Source organism: Chelonoidis abingdonii, chromosome 1 (genome assembly GCF_003597395.2).
Source record: "Chelonoidis abingdonii isolate Lonesome George chromosome 1, CheloAbing_2.0, whole genome shotgun sequence".
Taxonomy (NCBI): domain Eukaryota; kingdom Metazoa; phylum Chordata; order Testudines; family Testudinidae; genus Chelonoidis; species Chelonoidis abingdonii.
Genome location: NC_133769.1, coordinates 363,310,195 through 363,334,692, shown reverse-complemented (window position 1 = coordinate 363,334,692; position 24,498 = coordinate 363,310,195). Strand labels below are relative to the sequence as shown.

The following is a 24,498-nucleotide window of genomic DNA, read 5'->3' as shown; positions in this document are numbered from 1 at the left end:
CTGATTCTGTTCTCACCCACACCTGTTTAAGTAATTCCATGGACTTTGTCTATGTTGTTGGCACCGAGTGAGATAAAAGGAGTCTGTGCTGCTTTTAGCTCACACGGGAGAGGCTCCTGCACCAAGGTCCCAGGTTCGATCCCACCGCCGACGAGCGGGGTCTGTCAGTGTCACACAAGCAGATGTGCTATTCCTGTGTGGATGCTCTTACTCCAGAACAAAAGCTACCAGACCTGCAGTTAATTGGGAATAACTCCCCTTGTAGACAAGCCCTAAGTGAGGCAGATGGGCCAGGAGACTCGGCGCCACCATTTGCTAGCAGGTGGCGAGAATGTCGTTTCAGTGCTTGCTGCTAAAATGGACAGCAGCCAGCATGGGTGGGCCAGGCAGGTACAGGTGGCTGCAGAACATGTCTGGGACCAGTGGACAGCTGACTGAGACATAACATCAGTGGGACAGAAAAACAGGAGTGCAAGGGGCCTTGTCCTCCTGAGGGTGAGCTTGCCGGAGGAGCCTGCTTTGTGAGGATAAAAGCCCAGCTCCGCACCCATCCAGCAGATAAGGTTCCTTCACACCCACGGGTATTTGGATGAGTCCTGGCGGTGCACAGGACCAGCTGAGCTATGCACATGCAGCACTGAGGGTAAAAGTCAGGGCTGAGTGAGCTAAGGGGGAAGTGTCCCCTAGTGGTAGGAGCTGTCTGTGTTCCAGGGTAGAAGGCAGCGTTACACAGATACACTAGGGACACACACACACTTGGAGCCAGCTGCTTTAGCATCGATCGTGTCTGGTCGAGGGTCTGGGGAACAACATGTGGTGCAGCCAGGGAGCTCATTGTCCAGATTCACCTGGGCCGGGCCATAGAAGCAGATCTATTCTGCTGACCTTGACTAGCCAGGCCGGGGCTCGGTATACAGACTCCCTTGCCTCTCTAGTGTCAGGACTTGGGCTTGCTGCTATGCCTCACCCAGCACTGGGGAATGGAGATCACAGAGCAGAGACGCTGTAGGGAGAGAGAAAAAAGCAGCACCGGCTTCTCAGGAATGCAGTGGCTATCAGCTGGAGGGCTAGTGCTGTCGGGAAAGTCTCCTCAGCTCTCCAAGCCATGCTGTGAGCCATGACACACTCCCCTACCTTCCTTCCACAGGCTAGGCTGCTTGCCAGGGTGCTGCTGCCTCTGGGTAGTGACTCCCTGGCTAGGTGCCAGATGGCAGGGCTACCTTCTGCTTGCTTGGCTCTGACTTTGCCTGCTGGTCTCCTTGGGCTGGCTGCCGTTCTGCCTGCAGTGCTCTCCCTGGGTCTCGGATGCTCGCCTCTGCCACGTGTCCCGTCCCTGCAGCGCTGGCCCTAGGTGTATCCAAGGGAAGGGGGTTCATTCAATCCCCTCCCTCACCAACCCCCCCTTCCAGGATGCTCCAGCTGCTCTCAAGTCATCGCTGCTGGCAAGGGGATGCCATGTGCCAAGAGGCACCATATGGGCTCATGCTATTCACGTGCCCTTAGTGCCCTCTGGGCTCCCCTGTCCTTGCCTGCAGCGACAGTCCTTCTCAGGGCTTTCAGAAGGTGCCCCTTAAATTCTGTTCCCTCTCCCACACCGGGCTTATTCCACCATTGCTGGGAAGAACCCATACAGCAGTTGCTGACTTCAGGCAAGGGCTCTCCCAAGTCCTACACCTAGCGCTTGCCTTTTATTGGTCCAGCGGAATAGCTTGGCTCCCAGGGTCCAGCCCACCCCAGCCGGATTATTACTCAGCCATGCAGCCAGGTGCAATCAGTTTTAAAGCAGCTGGCACCCAGGTGGTCCCAGCGTTCCTAGCAGACTGCACCAATGGGAGGGAACTGCAGCCTGGGTGTGATCTATTTGCAGTGTGGAGCACTTGGAAGCCCCAGCTGAGATCAGGAGCCCCTGGGGGCTGCTCTGTTGAGACCCCACATGAGACACAGGCCCTGCCTTGAAGAGCTGTTACTCTAAAATAGGCAATGGGGCAAGTGAAATAGAGGCACCGAATGGGCAAGTGCCTGGGCCAGCCAAAGTGGATCATTTTGACACCGCTGTATTTGCCAAATATGTAAGCAGAGCAGGCACAACTGTATTTCCATAAACACACCCAAGTCTCTCCCCGTCCCGGCTAGCTGCCAGGGAAGCATTCCTTCAGCCCCTGCTTACAGAGGAAGTGCTCCCCACTGGTGGGACCCGCTTCCTGGCCCATTTGCTTCCCTCTGAGCAACTCACAAGAGTCTCCTTGCCTGTTTGTAGCCAGATCTGGACGGCAGCAGGATGCGAGTGAATGGTGCCATATGATGACTCCAGTCCACTCCAGCCAGCATGGGGACTTTGCAGCTTGCAAAGCCCACGTGCACTAAGAGCTAGTGAGAGAGTCCTGGATTTGATGCACAAGGGGCTGAGCTTAGCGACAGGCAGGACCCACCCTTTCACCTAGCCAGGCTGCTAAGAGAGGCTGCAGCAGATGTTATGGGAATACTCCATGCCATGATTAATAACACCCCGCCTCCATCTGAGCAGCTCAGCTTGCTGTAGGACAATGGGAAAGTTCAGCCTTATAATGCACCTGGCCATAGGTAGGTATGAATGTCCTCATCCGCTGGGGGTGGCTTACCTGGTCTGCTGTCAGGTGCAGTTGCTGCCTCAGTTTCCCCACCCCCACCTCTCAGAGGCAGATAGCTCAGCTCTCCAGCCACAAGGCTGAACACCACACAAGACAGCCCAGCCCTTTGCCTTGCCCAGATCACAGCTTCTTCACTAGGGGCCCTGGCCCATCTCCCCTTAGAAGCAGCCGGTCCCAGGAGTCCTCCGTCCCCTTTTGGCTTCAGGGGTCTGAACTAAACAGCACCCAGCCAGCACATCCACAGCTCAGCACCAGCCTTCCTGCCAGGATTGGGTCCTACTCCCCCAGCTGACATGGGACTAGGGGAACTCCCGCCCCTAGTTTTCTGGAAGCCATGACCCTGGGTCCCTAAAAGGAGCAGTTGCTCAGACTAGGATTCCTGTCCGCTCAGCCAAGATCACCCCCGCCTGGAGCCTGGCTCTCCTGCAGCCTGCTGCCCAGTGCCTAGGCTGGTCCCACCCAAACCACTGGCACACACCCACTCGGGTTCCCTGGGAAGCTCCTGCCTTTTCTCAGTCTCCCCGCATGGAAAGGCCCAGAGTGTGATCCTGCCCCACATTCTCAGTGGGGTTGCTAACTTTCTAATCGCACAAAACCGAACACCTCTGCCCTGCCCCTTCTCAGAGGCCCTGCCCTCTGCTTGCTCCGTCCCCCCTCCCTCCATCGCTCACTCTTCCCCACTCTCACTCACCTTCACTGGGCTGGGGCAGGGGGTTGGGGTGTTGGAGGGGGGTAAGGGCTCTGTGGTGGGGCTGAGGGGTTTGGGGGAGACTCAGAGCTGGGGCACGGGGTTGTGGGGGGTGTGAGCTCCAGGAGGGACTTCGGTTGTGGGTGCTAGGGCAGAGGGTTTGGCTACAGGAGGGGTTTCAGGGTGCAGGGTCCGGCGGCGCTTACTGCAGCTTCCAGGAAGCGGCTGCCAGGTGCCTGCAGCCTCTAGGCACATGGGAGGCCAGGGATGCTCCACACGCTGCCCTTGCACCCACAGCTCCCATTGGTCGCAGTTCCTTCCTGCCTTAGCCCCAGGTCCCTCCTGCGCAGCCAAACGCACTTTTAACAGCCTTGTGCTTTTAACAGTGCTGACCGGAGCCACTAGGGTCCTTTTCACCGGTGTGTTCCAGTAAAAAACCAGACACTTGGCAACCCTAATCCTCAGCCAGAGACTTCCCAAACCAGCCCTGCTCCCAGCTCTTTTATTTCCCTGCTTGAGGAGCTGAATGGTCTGTTCAGTGGGGCTGAACATTTTCTATCCACATGGTTTTTGACAAAAAATTGGGGTTTCAACTTTCATAGAAAGTGTCAGCTTTCCATGGACAATTCGGATTTTGGACAAAACAGAATGCCTGAAAACAGAAACATTTGAGTCTGAAATGCCACCTCTCCCATTCTCCCCCATGAACCAGGTTCCCCAGCTGTACTACAACTCCCATGATGCAGCATAGCCATGCAACTGCCAGGATGCCTGCCCTCCTCTCAAGAGGGGAGACTATGGTGTATTATGGGAGATGTGTTAGGGCAGGGGGTTGGGCTACAGGAGGGGTTTTGGGGTGCAGGGTCCCAGCGGTCCAATCAGGGAACACAGCCTATAAAGGAAAATGGGGACAAGAGGCTTCTGAACTACAACTCCCATGAGGCACTATGCTGACATGTCAAAATCCAAATATTTCAATGAAAACTCAACATTTATGACAGAAGGATGCCCCATTTCCTGTTGTTCACTGCTTAGATGCTGCAGTGCTGGATACCCTAACATAGCTGCAACCCACACTAGGAGAATGGAAGTCTTTGTCCCCCACTAGTGACAGCTCTAAAAAGCAGACTTATGAGCCTGCTGCAGATAGTGGCTTGCTAGGTTAGACCTTTAGGGCTAGTCTACGCTGCAGGGGTGTCGATGTAAGATACGCAACTTCAGCTACGGGAATAGCATAGCTAAAGTCGATGTATCTTATTTCAACTTACCTCCCGTCCGCAGGGCGTGGGATCAACAGCTGCGGCTCCCCCCGTCAACTCCGCTACCACTGCTCACCTTGGTGGAGTTCCCGTCTCGATGGGAGCATGTTCCGGGATCAATATATCATGTCTAGATGAGACACAATATATCGATCCCCGACAAATCAATCACTACCCGCTGATCCATCGGGTAGTCTGGATGTACCCTTAGTTTGAGCAATAGTGTTTCCGGCTTTTAGAGCTGAAGGACATTGATTCAAACCCCGCTATCAGTTACAAACTGCCGCAGCAGGGCGAAGGAAAAGAACGCACACAGCTTTGGGCTCTGACATCAGTGACCTTTAATGACAAAGAACCCACAGTGACAAAAGAAAAAACAAACAAACCCAGGAATAATGTGATCGTCGTAACACCTCACGGGACTGGTAATACTTCAGGAGTAAAAGCTTTCGGTTTTGTTCTGGTCTTTAATGCACTGTAGTAGTTATAACTTAAGTGTGGTCGGCACCCCTTGCTGTGCCTGTGAAACTTAAACAAGTATATAAAAATATGCCGTTAAATTCATATCAACAATAAAAGACTTGAGAACACTATGTACAGAGGAGGCAATATATACCAATATTTACAGTACGTCTCAGTGGGATCTCTCACCAAACAGAGAAATAAAGCCAAGAGAACAGAGTCAAACAGAGAGGGGAGGGAGCATGGGAAACTGCGCCTGTCCTGGCCTGTCCTGTCCTCTCCTTTGGTGCTGGAAATGCCAGTCCCTTAGTTCTCTGTGGAGTAGCAGCAGCACTCACCTCACCCGCCTGGCATGACCCTGCAAAAACTGCAAACCCTGAATATGACGGAAACCGCTTCAAGTCGGGGGGGGAGGGGTGCCGTGCCGCTCCCCTATTCCAGCACCCCTGGGTAGTAGGGATGGGCCCTTTGATGTGTCACATGCAATTCTGCCACCATTGCATCTCTAGACTGTGCAGGGAGCCGGCAGGGTCTAGGAGCCTGGCCTCACTCTCTGACCTTGATAGAGTTGCTTTGTGCATCCCTTCTACCTCTGTGGTAGCAGGGAATGGCAGTGGTCTGCACCAATGTGTCCAAATGGCGCCCCCTAGTGTTTACAACGGGACTGACTTTGCTTTAAGGGTGAAATGCAAAGAAAATATTTACGGAGTCTTGAACATGATAATGTGATCTGAGTCGGTGCTCAGTATTGACACGGCCCACATCACCTTGGGAAAGCCTCACGGTCACTCATGGATTTTACACTCTTTGAGGCAGGTCTCTGGGCCTGCAACTGAACTAGGGGGAGGGGAGGGGAAGCAAGTTTTGGACAGATCTAAGGAACAGCATCCTCTCCGTAGCGGGAAGGGAGCCCTGCTGCACCGTGTGACATCGCCACTCCGGCCTGCCAAAGACCGTGCCAAGGTCCTCCAGCAAAGGGAGGGCTGGGAGGAGCTGAGATGTCAAATGGAAAAGAACCAGGAGAAACGTCTCTCTGCAGCTTTTTCCGATACAGTTCAGGACGCCGACGTTGGTCACCAAGGAGCAGGCCGGAGTGAGCTAACATGCCTTTGGTTTTGCTTGTCAGTTCACCTCTAGCCGGCAGAATGAATCCTGCAGTTAGGATCATTAGACACTTTTCTAGGCTTAGCTGAAGTTGAAGGTGGGCTACAAAACATGTACGGCACATACATTCCTTTAACTGTTTGAGATCCGATAGCAGCAGCAGGACACTAGACTGAGAGAGCGAACAATTCCTACAGCATTTCACACTGGGGGACGATTGTGTGCTGTGCAGGATGCAGACTCTGACCCCCACGGACCCCTTTGACCTTGAAATCTAAGAATTTCTTTGAAGACAGAGCTGGCTGAAAAGAGGAGGGACATTGCCCTAAATGTCCCAGTCCCTCCGACTCCCACCCCAAAAAAACATTTCAATCAGCTCATTTCAACTGGCCCTGCCCTTCGCTCACGTGCTCTATCCCAGGCTCAACCTTCTGTACTTCTCTGCAGCCATCAATCTCACCACAAATACCTTATCCAGAGGGAGGGATGGCAGTACCTGGCATCTGACCTGGCAGCAACCCCATCCAGGGGAAACCTGGAATGCTGAACTTGGGGGCCTGATCCTGAACAGGGCCTATTTATTTCCATGGGGGCGAAGAGTACTCAGCTCCTCCCAGGAGACTGAGCCAAAGTCCATTGATGTCAATGGACAGAGTCTAAAGACCCTCTATACACAGCTGAAGAGGGAGGGATTTTTACACTGGTTTTAAGATCTACTTGCTGGTTTTAAGACTTTACTGAGTCTCAGCAGCTGATCTAACAGGCCCTTTGGCTATTAAAGCTCTGCAGCTCACCCCTTAGAGTAGTTCAGCAAAACCCATTCATCGCTGAGGACCTAGTTGTCTTTAAGGGGAGCATCTAGGTCACTGCATCTCAAGGCCAAGCCCACCTCACCTTCTGTGAAACACCCAACAGGGATTTTGCATGGATCAGGCGAGCAAGATTCACCCCTCACTGCTGGAAGAGTCTGCTTGGAACATCTGAGAGATTGCGAAGGCTTCAACGAGGTGACTAGGAGATCGTTCCCTCTTTCATCTCCCAGTCAAGTTTGTTACGTCCAAGCCCTACTGAGCATCCAAACTCCTGTCATGCCAACCAATTCCCTTCCAACCGAATCCTCACCGCGTCCGAGACCCCGGTCTGTTTTCTTCTAACGTTCAGTTGAAATGTGACTAATGTGGCCTAGCAGTTCAAGATCATGATGACCCCACCAGAGAGAAAACAGACAGACTGATGCATGATCTCTTGCACCCTGCCAGTCACCTGGACTGAGACAGTGGTAATGGGGCTTTCAAAAGGAGAAGTCATTGTGTTAGAGTTATTACTGGGGGTGCATTGCTCCTAAGCGGTGAACACTGAATACGGATGTGGAATCTGGGGCCATGTTGGTGGGAAGATGCTTCAGCCAAAGTGACTCTGATTTCTTCCAAAGCACAGACAGAAGGCACAGAATATTAAAGAGTGTTCACCGTACATACGGGCTGGTATGAAATACCAGAGGACAAAGCAAGGTCCCTTTGAGCACAGTGGAGATGACAGGAATGATCATCCTCCTTCTATGGCCAAGGAGCAGTTATGGTCCCACACTGGATTTCCTGTGGAAGTTCGCTCCTTGGAGACCTCCAGGATTGGGTGTGACCAAGAAACAAAGGATAGGAATAAATGGTCAGTTTTCACAGTGGAGTGAGATAAATAGAAGGGTCCCCCTAGGATCTGTATTGGGACCAATACTGTTCAACATAGTCATAAATAACATGGAAAAAGGGGTGAACAGTGAGGTGGCAAAATTTGCAGATGATACAAAACTACTCAAGCTAGTTAAGTCCCAGGCAGACTATGAAGAGCTACAAAGTGATCTTACAAAACTGGGCGACTGGGCAACAAAATGGCAGATGAAATTCAGTGTTGACAAAAGCAAAGTAATGGACACTGGAAACCATAATCCCAACTATACATATAAAATGATGGGGTCCAAATCTGTTACCACTCAAGAAAGATCTTGGAATCATTGTGGATAGTTCTCTGAAAACATCCATGTGCAGCGGCCGTCAAAAAAGCAAACAGCATGATAGGAATCATTAGCAAAGGGATAGATAATAAGAGGAAATATCGTAATGCCACTATATAAATCCATGGTACGCCCACACCTTGAATACTGCTGAAGTTCTTGCAGCTCCATCACGAAAAAGATACATTAGAACTGGAAAAAAGACAGAGAAGAACAACAAAAATGACTACGGGTATGGAACAACTTCCGTATGAGGAGAGATTAAAAAGATTGGGACTGTTCATCTTGGAAAAGAGACGACTAAGGGGGGATATGCTAGAAGTCTATAAAATCATGACGGGTGTGGAGAAAGTGAATAGGGAAGTGTTATTTGCTCCTTCACATAACACAAGAACTAGGGGTCACCCAATGAAATTAATAGACAGCAGGTTTTAAACAAACCCAAGGTGGTGGTACTTCACAGAACGCACAGTCAACCTGTGGAACTCATTGCCAATCAATGCTGTGAAGAGCAAAAGTACAACTGGGTTCAAAAAAGAATTAAATCAGTTCACAGAGGATAGGTCCATCAGTGGCCATTAGCCAGGAGGGTCAGGGACACAACCCTCTGCTCTGGGTATCCCTAGCCTCTGATTGTCAGACGCTGGGAGTGGATGCCAGGGGATGGATCACTCAATAATTGCCCTGTTCTGTTCACCTGGCATTGGCCACTGTCGGAAGACAGGATACTGGGCTAGTTCCATGCGGGTCTGGCACATGGCAGCTAGTGCTCAGAGTGGGACTCGTGTTGCTGCAGGCTACCCTGTCCTGGGTTGATTAGGGCACTGATTCAGCAAAGCACGTAAGCATCTGGCTAGGCCCCATGGACTCCACAGCATGTCCCTAAGTGCTCTGCGGCCTCAGGGTTTAGCTGCTCCTAACACGGTGCTAACTGGGAGTGCTGCATGTAGGGCTGTGCCATATCGGTATTTTCTGACAGGTAAGGACAGGCTGCAGGACAATTTCTCCATTATGCAGGCTGAGGAACTGTCTCTCTATCCCACCTGCGCAAGAAATTCTGCATCTCACCAACCCTCCACCCTCAAAATCACCACCTTACGCCCCTTTCAGAAAGAGACACACCCAGCTGTCAATCAAGAGCCCTGCCACCTGTTCTCTGGGGGCGGGATCCACTGCCTACCAAAGCCGACTAGAATCTTTAAATTGGATTTGATGTAGGTTGGCTTGCGGCCTAGGAGATCATCCTGTGAGGAAGAGAATGGCCCCAGGGGAAAGCTGCTGTATCTTAACCCACACGCTGCTCAGACACACTGGGCCAATTCCATCCTGACCCCTGACCTGGGTAAACAGAGACAGGGCAGTTACTGAAGTCGGCAGGCGAAGACCCTGCGATTGGTGAACGAACCTCTTGGAAAAACCACTTTGAGCAACACATTGTGCATCCACAAGGAAACCCGCCTCTCTTAAAGGAAGGTCAGCCTCATGCAGCATCCCCGGTGGTTTGCTGGGCCAGTCCTCGGTGCAGTGCAGACACAGAGTAACCAACGATCCCTGCCCCAAAGAGCTTCACATCTAAATATGCAAGACAGACAAAGGCTGGGAGGGGAAGCAGAAGCACAGAGAGGAAAGTGACTTGTTCAAGGTCACTCAGTGGCAGAGATGGGGATGGAACCCAGGTGTCCTGACTGCCAGCCCCGTGCCCTAGCAACATGACCACGCTTCTGTACAAAATCCCAAACCACTTGATGGAGCTAATCAGCTGAAATGGGAAAGGGAGGACGGAGAAATTATACGTTTTTAGATGAAACAGGAAAACAGATAGTATGCAGATGAGGGAGAGATATGAAAGAAAGCTGCCCTGGACGACAGGAATTGCAGAGGAGAAGGCTCTTGCATGAAGACTTAAAATATATTTGCATATATTGTTCAGGTCACTGGGGACACAAAATGTTGTTTAAGTTTTTTGTTGAAGTATTTAAAATGCTATAGAATAAAGTATTTTCAACTACCTCAACAGGGCTAGAGCTACAGCTAGGGTAAGCAGGCTTAGCCATGCCGGTTGCAATGGAGTGACGTCCATTGACACTAGCTAGGTGTGTGGCCCGGAGCTTTTAAGCACATTGTTCGGGCACTCAGCTATTGCACCAGAGCTGCTGTATAACTGGGAGAACCCAATCAGGGTGGTCTTTAAAACTACTGACGTCTGCAGACAGGCCAAGATTTTTAAAAAGCAGGTGCTTAAAGTTAAGTGCCTAAACCCGTATTTAGGCAGCTAAATGAGTGGCTTGATTTTCAGATGCGATGAGGCCCCCAACACATGGGGAGACGTCTCATCAGGAAGCCATGGGCATGGCTGAAAGTGCTCAACCCCTTATAAAACATTCAGGCCACACGTTTAGGTGTCTAAATCTTGTTTGTAATTATTTATATGGTGGAAGGGCCCACTCACGGACCAGGACCCGATGTGGTAGCTGCTATACAGTGCAGAACAGAATGATAGTCCCTGTCCCACACAGCTGACAACCTAAGTAAACATGGGTTGAGAAGTTGGCATCCAGGTCTACTTTTTCAAAAGTGAAGGGCGATTCTGGGCCCATTTCAATGGCCCTCCATTTTTGGAGTCCAACGTGAGACACGTTAAAGGTGGTTTTCAGAAAGTGTAAGCAGCCAGGAGCAGATTTTCAAAACAGCCAGGGTTCTGGAGTATCGCCAGTCCAGAGTTCAAAACCCCCCAGACTGTGTTCAAAATCATGAGAGTGTTTAAAAAATCCTTCATGTGGGGTTCATTTTGATTTACCTTCTGTTTACTGAGCCTTCAGGGTGCACTCAGGCCCTGGTTCCCAACTTTTTCTTTGCAACCATGAGGGCTAGAAATTTAATTAAAAAAAAAAAAGAAAGCTGAGATTCTCATGAAATAACATGACTCCAGAGGCTGGAGCTTTAATATAAGCACTAAATATCATGAGATCTGTAAGAGCTGGCAACACTGGTGACTTAGCAGCACAAACCCCATTGAGAGTCCATAGCACATGAATTCTTGTCATGTCAGGTGCTTTTGAAATTCCCAGCACCGCCCTCTGAAAAAACGGTCCTTAAGGTGTCTCCGGCTGGGCACCCAACCCTCATCACTCACCTTGAGGCCCCATTTTGGCCACATGAACTCTCACAGGCAGCCCTTGGGGCGAGCCTGCCTGTAAAACACCTTCCTTTGGGGATATTTTTGGTGCAAGCTGGCTGACAGTGGATTCATACTCTTTCGCTAGGTGAGTAAACCCCCATAATTCTCTTTGCTCCATACCCCCACTCACGATTCGGGATCTGGAAGCTAAGTATATAAATTAAGTGCTGGGGACAAAAAGGTAACGAGTTAAAAAACAACCATAAATACTGTACAATGCAAGACACCGTTGCAGTTGGACAATGCTCCTCCTGGTTCTGCCCCGGCTATAGGCCACAATAACCAATTGCTTTGCTCTTAAAGCCAAAGGAGGTTCTCAGAGTGCCCCCTTGTGGCGCTGCCCGTTTGCAGGGATCCAGCTAAGTATTGCACATTTTTTATTTCATCCAGCGGCTCCCCTCTTTGCTGGCTGAAAGGAGATCAGCTCTGAACCATCTCTGCAATCAGAGCTGTTGACTCTCAGCCAAGACGCTCCCACCTCTCCTCTCCCCTCCAGACACTCAGGTAACCCTCAGAGATCAGCGCTCGTGGGTGAATGTGATACTGCTGCCATTGTATGACACTCGCTATATACAGCTCAGCATTGGCTGGGACTGACGGCAGGCTGAGGTGTCGGCACCCTGCCTGCAATTCCCTGGGCATGACACTGCCTCCGCTTCCATGCAAGCTCCATGTCAAATGTCCCCTCCGCCCACAGAAAATAAATAAGGATATTGTATATATATGCAAAACAAACACCACCACCACAAGTGTTCTTTGGGTGACAGCGATGAGTAAGCGGGTTAGCTAGAGACCTGGAGACACTGGAGCAGCTGCGGCGAACGGGGATGCTGGAGTGGCTGCCACTGATGGGAGGAGCAGGGAGCATGGTGTGCGGGGATCCCAGTGAAGGTGGCGGTGAAGTGAATGTGACGGTTTGCTGATTCTGGCTAGGTGGACAAGAGATAGAGCAAGAGAGCAGGCAGTGCTTGCTTAGCCATGGACCTTCCGCTCCCAAGCACCTGGATTTGGAACCCCAGGCACGTCGAAGCACAAGACACAAAAGAAAGGTCCCTTGTCGACCTCACAAACAATGGATTCTCTCCTCTACTAAGCCCTCCTCTTTCGCCTGAATGCTTCCAAGCAGTGCCACATAAATCTGTCCATCCAGGTACCCCTGTCCTCACACCCGCACTCGCAGATGCGGTAAGTGCAGGCTGCGCCATAGGATCTGTTTGGCGAGTGTGTTCTTCTCACCACGCTGCAGACGCTGTGTTTGGGAGGAGCTTGTCCCCAGGCACACTCAAATCATCCGGGATGGGAGACGAGACGGGCTCGGGGGCGGTTGGTAACAAGAGGAGGCAGGGGTGGGGCTGGTGCTCCCCCACAGTGGGGTCCCGTGCTGCCACGAATCAGACCCTCCACAGGAGGAGATGGTTTGTGCTGTCATCTCGCCCCACTGTCTCGCTGCTATTGGTGAGTCTGAAATCCTCATAGCCATCCCCCCCGCTGATCACAAGCATCTTAGACTTGGAGAGGACCATGTTGGAGGATCTGTGTCTTGCCAAATCTCTCTTTTCTGCATCGCTCAGCTTCTCGGTACCTGGGAAATGGAACAAGCCCAGAGAGATCACAGCGGCTGCCTGACGGAACGTGGCGAAGGGGTTCTGAAACCTGGCAGTCTATGTCCTTCCCCAGACATGAGCCGTAACGCCCCCAGGAGCCTTGCCACGCATGGGTCCACCCCACTCTCCTCCTGAGCACCAAAGGCCAGGAGTTTTAAAGGTGATTTAGCAGGCTCATCCTGAGGACCTGATTTTCAGAACGTTTGGAGAACCCAAGCTGCTGAAAATCAGAACCCTTAAGGAGTTTCACACCAGGCATCCCAAATCCCATGCCCCCTTCCTCAACCACTTTGGAAAGCCTTGGTCAAAAGGAATGGGCTTCTCACCCTGGAAGTCCCCAGCTCACCTTTCCCAAGAGCAGCATGAACTCTGCTCTGTGCTAGCCTTGCCTCCAGGGAGACTGAGGGAAGGGGCAACTCATTCATAGATTCCAAGACCAGAAGAGACTATTTTGACCATCTAGTCTGACCTCTTCCGTAACACAGGCTGGAGAACCTCCCCCCAAAAGTCCAGGTACACTATGCCCACTGGATCATGCTTGTCCACACATTTGTTGACCCCCTCAAAGGATTCTAACAGATTGGTGAGGCATGATTTTCCTTTACAAAAGCCATGTTGATGCTTCCCAACAAATTGTGTTCATCTATGTGTCTGATAATTCTGTTCTTTACTATAGTTTTAAGCAGTTTGCCTGGTACTGAAATTAGGCTTACTGGCCTGTAATTGCCAAGATCATCTCTGGAGCCTTTTTAAAAAATCGATGTCGTATTAGCTATCCTCCAGTCATCTGGTACAGAGGCTGATTTAAGTGACAAGTAACACTTAGTAGTTCTGCAATTGCACATCTGAGTTCCTTCAGAACTCTTGGGTGAATTCCATCTGGTCCTGGCGACTGATTACTCTTTAATTTATGGCTTTATTCCAAAACCTCTTCTAATGACACCTCTGTGTGAGACAATTCCTCAGATCTGTCACCTAAAAAGAATGGCTCAAGTGTGGGAATCTCCCTCACATCCTCTGCAGTGAAGACCGATGCAAAGAATTCATTTAGCTTCTCTGCAACAGCCTTGTCTTCCAGTGGCCCACTGACTATTCGGGAGGCTTCCCACTTCTGAGGTACTTAATCGTTTATTTATTTATTTTGCTGTTAGCTTTTGTGTCTTTTGCTAGCTGCTCTTCAAATTCTTTTTTGGCCTGCCTAATTATACTTTTACACTTGACTTGCCAGAGTTCATGCTCCTTTCTATTTTCTTCAGGACGACTTCACTTCCAGTTTTTAAAGGATGCCTTTTTGCCTGTAATCGCCTCTTTCACTCTGTTGTTTAGCCATGGTGACATTTTTTTGGTTCTTTTAATGTGTTTTTCATTTGGGGTATACATTTAATTTGAGCTCTATTATGGTGTTTTTAAAAAGTTTCCATGCAGCTTGCAGGCATTTCACTTTTGTGACTGCTCCTTTGAATTTCCGTTTAATTAGCCTCCTCATTTTTGTGTATTTCCTCTTTTAGAAGTTAAATGCTATGGTAGTGGGCTTCTTTGGTATTCCCCCTCCAAACAGAGATGTTAAACTGAGGCTGGGTGTCTGCAGTACCATGCCATGCCATAAGGGGGCACACTCAGCACCTGCACCCTGCTGCACCCAGAGATGTCTCCCAAGAGTAGCAGTGAAGCTGCGTCTCTTGGATGATTGAAAAATAGGCTGGACAAAGAACCAGGGAATGAGAGCGGAGCAGTAGCTCTGCTATAGTGAGGGTTGAGACTCGCTTACTGTTTAAAAGATGATTTCCCCAAATGCGCTAAAATCCACGTGCCAACTCAGATTGTCTTGAAAATCGCTGTGCCTTATGGATATCTGGGGTAGGGTTAGTGGTCCAAATTTGGAGATATTTGAGCAAGGGGTTCCTGAGATACAGACCCACTAAAAATCTCACGGGACATTTTAATGGTTCTATAACATTATTTTTGCCCATATCTGATATTAGAGGAGAACAATCCTGCTTAAGCCCCACGGGGGATGGACTAAGTAGGATTTGATATCCTGGATATATGTCCCGTCCCCAATTTTTTACCCCTCCAGTAGGCCCGTCCAAAGGGACGACTCTAAGAGTAAGAAACAACTGAATGTGGGAAAATTGGCCCTGGGATTCCATGGTTGGGGGGGCAGCTGTTGGATGGAAATTTCAGCCCCTGATTATCTCTGGGTTCTGAGTGTGGGTACAAACCCGCCTGCTGGACCCACCTGGATCTCTTGGCAGTGGAAAGATGATATCAAAGCTGTCGGGCAATTCGATGGAGGTGAGGAAGCGCACGTGCCCAGTGTGCCCCTGGGACAAACCCACCGGCGTCAGGGGCATCTTCAAGGAGGTGGCGTTGGCCGTTATGGAGAGCGTCAGCACCACCCCGGCACTGGTACCAATCCAGAGCAAGTCCTTGCAAACCAGGAGTGCTGTGATCCGCAAACAGGCAGCCTTGTGCTGGCGGATAATGGCATCCGAACCTGCCAGCGGGACAAGGAGAGGACGAAGGGTTAAAACACAGGTGAGCTGAAGTACTAAAAGGTCCCTTGAACATGTGACCAAAGGAAGTTATTGGTCAAGCTCTCTGCAGCATCTATCTCCCACGGGCAATGCACCTTTCTGCAGGGCATCGAGTAGGGATCATCTGGGCCAGGTGGGCATGCCCCCCATGATCTCTGTCACATGATAGCATGGGATGGGCAGTGCCAGATCTTGGGTCTTCCTAGCTTTTTGAGTCAGGTGTTTGGGGCAGGGGTGAAGTGGGGGGGCCACGAGGACCCCTCCCCTCCATGAACCTGCTTCTGCCTTTCCTCTTCCCCCCGAGGCCCTGCTCCTCGGCCAAGTTGGAAGCCACAGCCACACCAGGGAGGCTCCCTGGGCAGCTTTTACCCGGGCTGGGTTCCAGCTTCCAGCCTGGCCAGGAGACAGGGCCTCAGGAGGAAGAGAAGGGGCATGGGGCCAGGCCCGTGGTTAAAAGAGGGAGGGCCATGGACCCTAGGCTCCCTCTGTTCCGGCAGCCCTGGGTTGAGGGTGCACTGATTACACATCGGCCTGTCCTCGCTGGGAAATCAACATGTGAGTTCTTCTATAGTCCAAAGGGAAGAGAAACACGATGGTCCCGTGCCCTTTGATCCCCACGGCTCGCTCCTCAGAACATCGTGCAGTCTCTGCTTGAGACAGGCCTGGCCGGGTCCGGGACAGCACGCGCTGTCGCTCAGGGGGAAGGAGCATGGCTGCTGGCTGAGGCAGCTGGCCCAGTGACTGCCCGTGTTAAGCCTGACTCTAGCCAGCGGCAGCAAACGCCAGCTCCCTGGGTGGCCTGCAGAGGGATGACCGATCAGATCCCAAACGCATCCTGCTGGCATCTGCAGACCCCAAAGTAAGCCTTGTTCAGACGCCTCCCCTTGGGCTGCCACTGAACTCTCTGAACCCCACAACCCAGTCTCTATGGCTCCGACCCAGCAGCTGTGCAGAGGCAGGTCTCCCTTGGTTTCATAGCTCAGTGCAACAGACAAGCCGTTCTAAGGCAATGCTGGTACCTGCTAACATTTTGTGGACCAGGGGCGTGATATCGACTTCCGCCAGCTGCTCGTAGCTTGTGGCGTGGTACAGCCTCACCTGGGCACTGCTCTGGAGCGCGATCCAGATACCTGGGCTGCAGCTCACCATGCAGGTCACACTGCGGTTGCTGTCCTGCCCGATATGGAACGTGTGCTGGGGATGGAGAGGAGAAGTGCGTCCATCGTACTGTGGGACCCTCCGCACTGGCAGCAGAGCCAACGGGCCACTTTGGTTCTGTGCCATGCAGCCCTGTGCTTTAGGGATCCAGACTTGCTGGTGAGGAAGTGACTTCTCCTCCTTGTGGAATGTTCCCCTGACACTTCTCCCTTATTATTATTTGCAGTGTGGTAGCACCCGGAGGGCCCCAGAGATCAAGGCCCCATTGGGCAAGGTGCTGTACAGATACAGAGCAAGGAGCTTTCACTCTGCAATCTAAATAGATGAGGTCAAAGGGGAAACCGAGGCACAGGGAGAGGGAGTGATTTGTAGCAGAGCTGGGATTAGCACCCAGGTCTCCAGATGCCCAGGCCAGTCTCCCGGCCATGGGACCATGCTGCCTTTCATGTTTCTCAGTAAGACACCCGAGCCATTCCATCAGCACAACACCCCCTGAGCCATTCCATCAGCACCCACCACCCCAACCCCGAGCCAAGCTAAGTATAAGAGGGCCATTGTCCAGGATGCATGAAGAGGAATATGCGAATACGCTGCATTCCTGTAGCCTTTTCCATGGAAGATGGCAGGCGCTTCACAGACTCCTCAGGGAGGGAGGTAAGCAGCTTTGTCCCAGCTGGGGGACAGACGGTCAGGACCGCACTGTGAAAATTAGACTCCGGTTTTGAATGCCTTCATTTTGGGTGCCTGCCCAGAGACACTTTGGGGATGGTTTTCAGAGGTGCCAAGCGCCCTCTTGTGGAAGCCAATAGGTGCTGGCCCCTTGGATATTCGGGCTCCAGGTGTCTCACCGTGGGCACTCAAAAGCAGAAGAAATTCAAAAATCTGGAGGGTTGTGACGTGATCCAGACACGGTGCCAAGAACAGAACCCAGCTCCCTTGCCACCTGCTTTAACCATAAGGCCACCCTTCCTTGTCTGCTTCCTCCACCTCTAATCTCTTCTACACAGCACCCATCTCAGTGGCAGCTGGTAGGAGGCCGCTGCCCCTGTGCATTCCTACAGCATCTCCCCCATGGTCACCTATATGTGGAGCTCCGCTGCTCACAGGGTGACCCTGATCCTACACAAGCTCCGGCATGTCTGAGGCTGCCACGCTTTACAGACCGAAAGCATGATACAGACCCAGTGGGATCGGTCGCTGCTAGGGGCCCAAGACAATGGGGCTTGGCCATGGACTGTCCCAGGGCAGAATACGACCTTTTGGAAAGTGATGTAGGAACGAACCGAGGGGGGACCCTGGTGGCTAAACACATCTCACTGCGAGGGGCTGGAGTATTTACCTCAGGACAGAGGTGGCTATCCTGACCAGAGATCCCGGCTCTGTGCTGTGTGCGCCCTGACTGAAGGGCCGATCCAAAGCTTACAGAAATCAAGAGGAGTCTTTCCACAGACTCCCTTAGGCCTCAGGTTGGGCCCCAAAACTCATGACCAGACTCCTGATCCCCCCCATGCCCACATGTTTGTTTGAGCCCTCCTGGAGGCAAGGAAAGTGAGCGGGTACCTCCTGCAGCAGTGTGGCCGTGTTGAGGATAACGACTCGGTTCTGACACCCACACCACAGCTTCCCAGCCACCGACACCATCTTAGTGACAGGGCTGCCCGGGGAGCCAAGGGACAGGGACTTGGAGTTCTGAGGGTCCCAGAAATGTCCTGTACAGAGAAAGAAGAAATCAACAGTTGGGTTCTCCTTAGCTGCCCCCCATGGGTCCCCACAGCGCAGCAGCCATGTGGGCTGGTGGACACACATCCTGTTAAACCAGGCATGACATGCGGGTGATGCTTTGAATGCCCTCTAGCTGCCTACTGCCCAGCTGAGACACCTGTATGGCCTCCATGACCACAGCATCTGAGCTCCTCACAGCACCCCTGGGAGGCAGGGCTGTGCTGTTATCCCCATCATACAGGTGAGAAACCGAGGCGCGGAGAGTTTCGATGATTTGCCCAATGCTCCACAAAAGTCTGTGGCAGAGCAGGAACTTGAGCCCAGGTCTTCCAAGGTCTAGGTTAGTGCACTACCCGCTGGGCTAGAGTGTGTGCAGTGTTCTGGGCCATGCAAATCGCCACCAGCTGGCAGAGATGGGATTAAGGATGGTGATGACAGTAACAGTGTACATCTCTGTTGTGGCTTCCAGAGGAAGAGCTCAGAGCCCTGATGAGGCTTTGGAGCTGCGCCGTGAGGCAGATCCATGCTATTTACCCCATTGCATGGAGGAACGGAGGCAGAGAGGTTAAGTGACTTGCCCCAGGTCACATAGGAAGCCTGTGGCAGAGCCAAGGAAAGGCCCTTCAGACTAAGGCTACCCGGGCTAACAGCCACAGCCACTCTGCAGCCAAGTCAGCTGGCCAGGCACTTTTAGTGCCCACTGAGTTCAGAACTCCCACCTCCCCCTGGGTGCATCTCAGCCTTCCAGCGACCCGTCACTACAGTACAAGAGACACAAGGAACCAGGGCTAGGAGCCTGCGGCCATAAACCTGCTCTGCAGCCTTAAGGATGTTTCCTTCTCTTCCCACCATCCCCAGGCATTTCTCTGAGATGTGGATTCTACAGGCTATGAATCCTGCCTTCAGTTACAGCAGTGTCATTCTGGAGTGACTCCCCTACAGGCAGCCCGGTCACTCCCCATTTGCACCAGTATCGCTGGGAGCAGCATCTGACCCTTGGTGTCCAAACCGCGTTAGCTCTGACCCCAGCTCTACAATGGGGGTCCGGGTTATGGTCGACGTGGGCACCGGGTTTACGTGAGGGCAGAGTTTGGCCAGGAATCTCCAATTCCACGAGCCCTAAGCATGGTGAAAATATATCAAGGCTTCTGTCCCTGCCAAGGCCACACAAAATGGTGAAGTGATCACACAAGGATGGGTTCTCCTCTTCCTTACACCAGTCTAACTTTATGAGCTTCAGTGGAGTTACTCCTGATTTACACCAGGCTAAGAAAGAGGAGAATCGGACCCAGATCAGTTAGTGAAAGGGCAGCCTGGCACTTTAAACACGTAAGGCCAACATTTTCAAAAGTGCCTGCTAACTCTGGGCGCCCAGAGAGAGCCCATTACCTCTGGGTGCCCCAAATTAGTGGATGCTTCTGAAAAGATTGGCTCAAATTGAGGAGCTAATCTAAAGCCACAGAGGACATGATGGTAGCGGTTGGAGAGGGGGATGGGGAATCAGGACTCCTGGGTTCTATGCACCGCTTTGCCACTGCCTCACTGTGTGCCCTCAGCTCAGTAACCTCTCTTGTTCCGCTCCCCATCGGCACAGGGGTGGTCTTAACTCTACCTCGTCACTCAAGGGAGTTGAGAGGCTCAGCCAGCTGCTTGGGAAGCGCTGTGGGACGGCACAGTGGAAGGCCCTATGTCAGGGCGCAGCGCTGTTGGCATCAGACTCACCTGCCTCTCTCTGGTAGATGATGAGTTCTCCGTTCGCCAGGGACACAAAGACCTGGTTATCCAGGTACCTGCCGAGAACAGAAGCCGGTGCAGTTAGCCTGCAACAGATGTCACCGCAACAGAGCAGCAGCAGCTTCCCTCCAAGGAGGCTGCTCCCAGGGAATCAAGTCTCTCCTGCAAAAGGCTGTTCCCTTGGGGCACTTTAGTCTCTCCTTCCCTCCCCATAGTGCCCCATATCAAGGGCTCTTAACTTTCCCCAATCCCAACCTCTAGTTTTTCTTTCAGACATAGCATCCTGTACAGCCCCTGCTCCCCCGCAGCCATCTGCAGCTCCATCTCCCACCCTCCCCAGACATAGGCTTCAACTCAGATCCAAGCCTTGATGTACCAGGGACTGCACAAGAAAAGGTCCCTGACCCAAAGGCCATACAGTCTGAATAGACAAGCCAACAAAGGAATGCATGCTAACCTTGTCGGACAGCTGGGGAAACCGAGGCACAGAGCGAGGCCGTGACTGTCCGTGGCAGAACCAGGCACTGAAGCCAGGTCCCCTCAGGCACCTTTACCACGAGGCCATCTATGCTCTGTATTAGTTACTATCGAGGTCATGGTGACACCTAGGACATACCAATTAGACACCCGTGGCTGGTCCATGCCAGCTGATTCAGGCTAAGGGGCTGTTTAGTTGTGGTGTAGATGTTTGGGCTTGGGCTGGAGCCTGGGCCCTAGGACCTTGCAAAGTAGCAGAGTCCCAGAGCTTGGGCTGCAGCCCAAGTGTGAACGTCTACACTGCAGTTAAAGAGCCCCTTAGCCCAAGTCAGCTGGCACGGGCCAGCTGCAGGTATCTAACTGCAATGTAGATGTACCCCCAGAGGCCTAGGCAGGGCCCTGGCAGCAGCCGATACCACGTGCTGTGTACCACTTACAGGATGCACATGACGGAGGCCGAGTGCTGCATCTTCATGCTGTTCTTCCGGTTGCGGATGTTGTCTGAGGACTGGTACACATGGATGCTAGAAGACAAAAGGGAGGCAGCTGAGATTCCTCTGCCTTGGCTGATGGAACCGACTCTCTGACCTGGCACAGGCGGAGGGAAACCTGAAGCAGCTCCGATCACATCAAATCCCAATGCTGGGAAACACACTTTGTATGTTTGCTCAGCCTCAGTTTCCCTTCCCTTCTCCACTGGCACCAGTGCCAGGGCAGCAAAGGTCACCCACAGGGGAGCTGGGAATGATGTCATTCACAAGCCTCCCTAGCACTGGCTCACAGCTGTCTGGAGCATGCAGCACTGGGTGACACTGGAATGCCCTGGCTGGTGTGTGAATTCCACCCGTTATAAGGCTTGCTCACAAGGTTAGAACATTAGAACGGCCATACTGGGTTGGACCAATGGCCCATCTAGCCCAGTATCCTGTCTTCTAACAGCAGCCAGTGTCAGATGCCACAGAGGGAATGAACTGAACAAGGTAATTATCAAGTGATCCATCCCTGTTGACTGGTCCCACCATCACACAGCCAAAGGCTATGGACAACCAGAGCATGGAGTTGAGCCCCTGACCATCTTAACTAACAGCCATTGATGGACTGATCCTCTATGAACTTATCTAGTTCTTTTTTGAACCCAGTTATAGTTCTGGCCTTCACAACATCTCCTGGCAATGAGCTCCACAGGTTGACTGTGGTGTGTAAAAAGCGACAAAGAGTCCCCTGGCACCTCATAGACTAACAGAAGTAACGGAGCATAAGCTTTTGTGGGTGAATACCTACTTCGTCAGATGCGCCTGATGAAGTGGGTATTCACCCATGAAAGCTCATACTCCAATACTTCTGTTAGTCTATAAGGTGCCACAGGACTCCTTGTTGCTTTTTACAGATCCAGACTAACACGGCTACTCCTCTGATATGTGATGTGGGTCTGCTGTACTTAGGTGGCCCTCTAGTGGCCTCCACATCAAGGACCCACTTTTGGGGCTGAAGGAGCTGGTGTGGGTGGGTAGTGCAGTGTCTATGTACATAGGAGGGGCGTGGGCAGGCAGAAGTGTTTGTGTTTATGGGGCAAGACAATGAGCAATGCAGCCTCCAGCTGGCTGGGGAAGACCTTCAGAAAACCAGCTCTTGTGTGATCTCAGCTCCTCAGGGCCTACAAATGGCCCAGGAAAAGTGTCAGCACAAACCCCTGAGCCACTGACATTAACACAAAAGTGTGAGCCAGCCCCCAGCCCTGGGGTGCGGGGCCATGCTTTGGTGAGAGGGTTTTCAGATATTTCCATTCTGCTTCTTCAGGCTTGTGTGTGCGTGGATGGCGTGCACACAAATGTGTGGGGTGGGGGTGTGGGAGGACGCTGTGCATGGAGGGGTGGACACACAGTCACAGAGTTTAAAGCTAGAAGGAGCCACCCTACCAGATCCTGTGTGCCTCTGTATGGGGATGCCAGGCATGTGGGCATGATGCCTTGTCTCTATGTGCGTCCAGGGGCACTTACATGTGCATGCCCGTGTGTGCCGTGTGTGGGGTAGCTGGACATTTAACCAGGTGGATTTAAGAGATTCTGCCTCCCTATTCAGTGCAGAATATGGCTCACCAGGATTTGATGAGATCCTTCCGGTGCCAACAGGTACAATGCCAATTAAATCAATGCAGTTGCACCTGCTTACACTGGGCCGGTGTTTGGCCCAGCGTCTCCACCAGCACTGAGCTCCACCTCCCTCCGTTCTTGGGGTTTACCCGAGACAGTACCTGAACCCCCTCCTTCGTCACGCCATCCCCCCGTTCCCAGCATGCTAAGCGTCCCCCTGCCCATATTGGCAGCTTCACTCCAGCACAGCCGTCCATTACAGAGGTTACCAAAGGAAGTCGGCTCTACAGTGTTTGGATGCAGGCCACCAGGATCAGGTGACATCCGCCAAGAAGCCCCCACCCCTTTTCCAATACTCTGCCTGCTTCTATATGACCTACCAGCCATCCTCTGTGCCCAGCCACATTGAGCTCTGATACGCCTCAGGATCTATGCTCAGCAGGTCCTCCAAGCTGCCCCTTGTGAAGGACCCTCGGCTTGACCTCCTCATCGCCCGCCCATCCATGGGGCTCTCGCTATTCCTGTTCTGGCTGAAGGTGGTGGAGATGGGAAGGAAGCCTGGGTCCTGCTCCTCTTCCGAGCTGGTGGTTTCAGCTGCCACATCTTTGGAGCTGGGGATCTCTTCGTCTGGACAAGAAGAGGTGACAAGAACAAACCAGGATGTTTTAGGATCAGATTCTGATCAGTGTGAATCTGGATTAACTCACTCATTTCCACCAAACCCAATCTAGTCGACTCCAGTTTAACCCCATCTATTTCAAAGAATTTCTCTTGTACCCACTGCCACGGTGTCTAGGCACCAGATGGAGATACTGTGGGCATTACCTAGTGTTGCTGAGGGCAGAGTTTGACCTGGGATATTTCATACTGTAGCTGAATAGCACAGTGATTAGGTGCTCTCTGATGGGAGCCCAGGCCAAGTTACATAACAAAAGACATTGAGCCTTTCAGCATTTTCTAGTATCTGACATTTCCATGGCACTTTTCATCCTGTAGGAGCAATCCCCAAACATTCTGCAGAGGGGGACAGATTCTGTTCTCAGATGCACTGACCCAAATTGATCAAAGATCAATTGCCAAATTATCAGCAGGTAAGTATGCCCAGTGGTCTGGGATGGGATGTTAGCTGGGATGGGATCTGAGTTACTACAGAGAATTCTTTCCTGGGTGCTGGCTGGTGAGTCTTGCCCATATGCTCAGAATTTAGCTGATCACCATATTTGGGGTCGGGAAGGAATTTTCCTCCAGGGCAGATTGGCAGGGGCCCTGGAGGTTTTTTGCCTTCCTCTGCAGCGTGGGGCATGGGTAACTTGCTGGAGGATTCTCTGCGGCTTGAGGTCTTCAAACCACGATTTGAGGACTTCAGTAACTCAAACATAGGTTACGGGTTTGTTATAGAAGTGGATGGATGAGATTGTATGGCCAGCATTGTGCAGGAGGTCAGATTAGATGATCATAATGGTCCCTTCTGACCTTAAAGTCTATGTGTCTGTGAGTCTAAATCCAGAGTAAATCCATTTACTTAGTGAAGTTACTCCGGATTTATACTGGAAATCAGAATCCAAATCCTGGTCTTACTGCAGTCAGGACACCAAGATTAGCGATATACTAAATATATATGTAAAATATGTCCAATATCTGTATGAGAGACAAGGTGGGTGAGGTAATACCTTTTTGTAATAAGCCTCTGTCCCAAATCTGGACCTTAGCGTCCAAAATCTGGGTGCTTAGCGTGAAACTCCCCCAAGCTTATTACCAGCTTGGACCTGATCTCGCTGCCACCATCCAAAATTTCCAGGGTTTTGGCCCCCTTCTGGTCTCCCCAAACCTTCTCTGGAGAGACCCCCAAG

At 51.8% G+C, this 24,498-nt stretch overlaps 1 protein-coding gene across 1 annotated transcript in view; it reads right to left on the bottom strand.

Moving 5' to 3' along the window:
• Positions 1 to 4,891: 4,891 nt before the first annotated feature.
• ARHGEF17 (Rho guanine nucleotide exchange factor 17) overlaps positions 4,892 to 24,498 on the bottom strand; it is a 284,561-nt gene continuing 264,954 nt past the window's right edge. The window contains exons 15-21 of the mRNA XM_032796403.2: positions 23,029 to 23,275; positions 20,996 to 21,082; positions 20,070 to 20,137; positions 18,186 to 18,334; positions 16,487 to 16,661; positions 15,170 to 15,427; positions 4,892 to 12,908 (exon numbers count right to left, since the gene is read on the bottom strand). Of these exons, the coding sequence (XP_032652294.2) occupies positions 12,718 to 12,908; positions 15,170 to 15,427; positions 16,487 to 16,661; positions 18,186 to 18,334; positions 20,070 to 20,137; positions 20,996 to 21,082; positions 23,029 to 23,275 (1,175 nt within the window). The 3' untranslated portion in view covers positions 4,892 to 12,717. The remainder of the gene's footprint in view (positions 12,909 to 15,169; positions 15,428 to 16,486; positions 16,662 to 18,185; positions 18,335 to 20,069; positions 20,138 to 20,995; positions 21,083 to 23,028; positions 23,276 to 24,498) is intronic.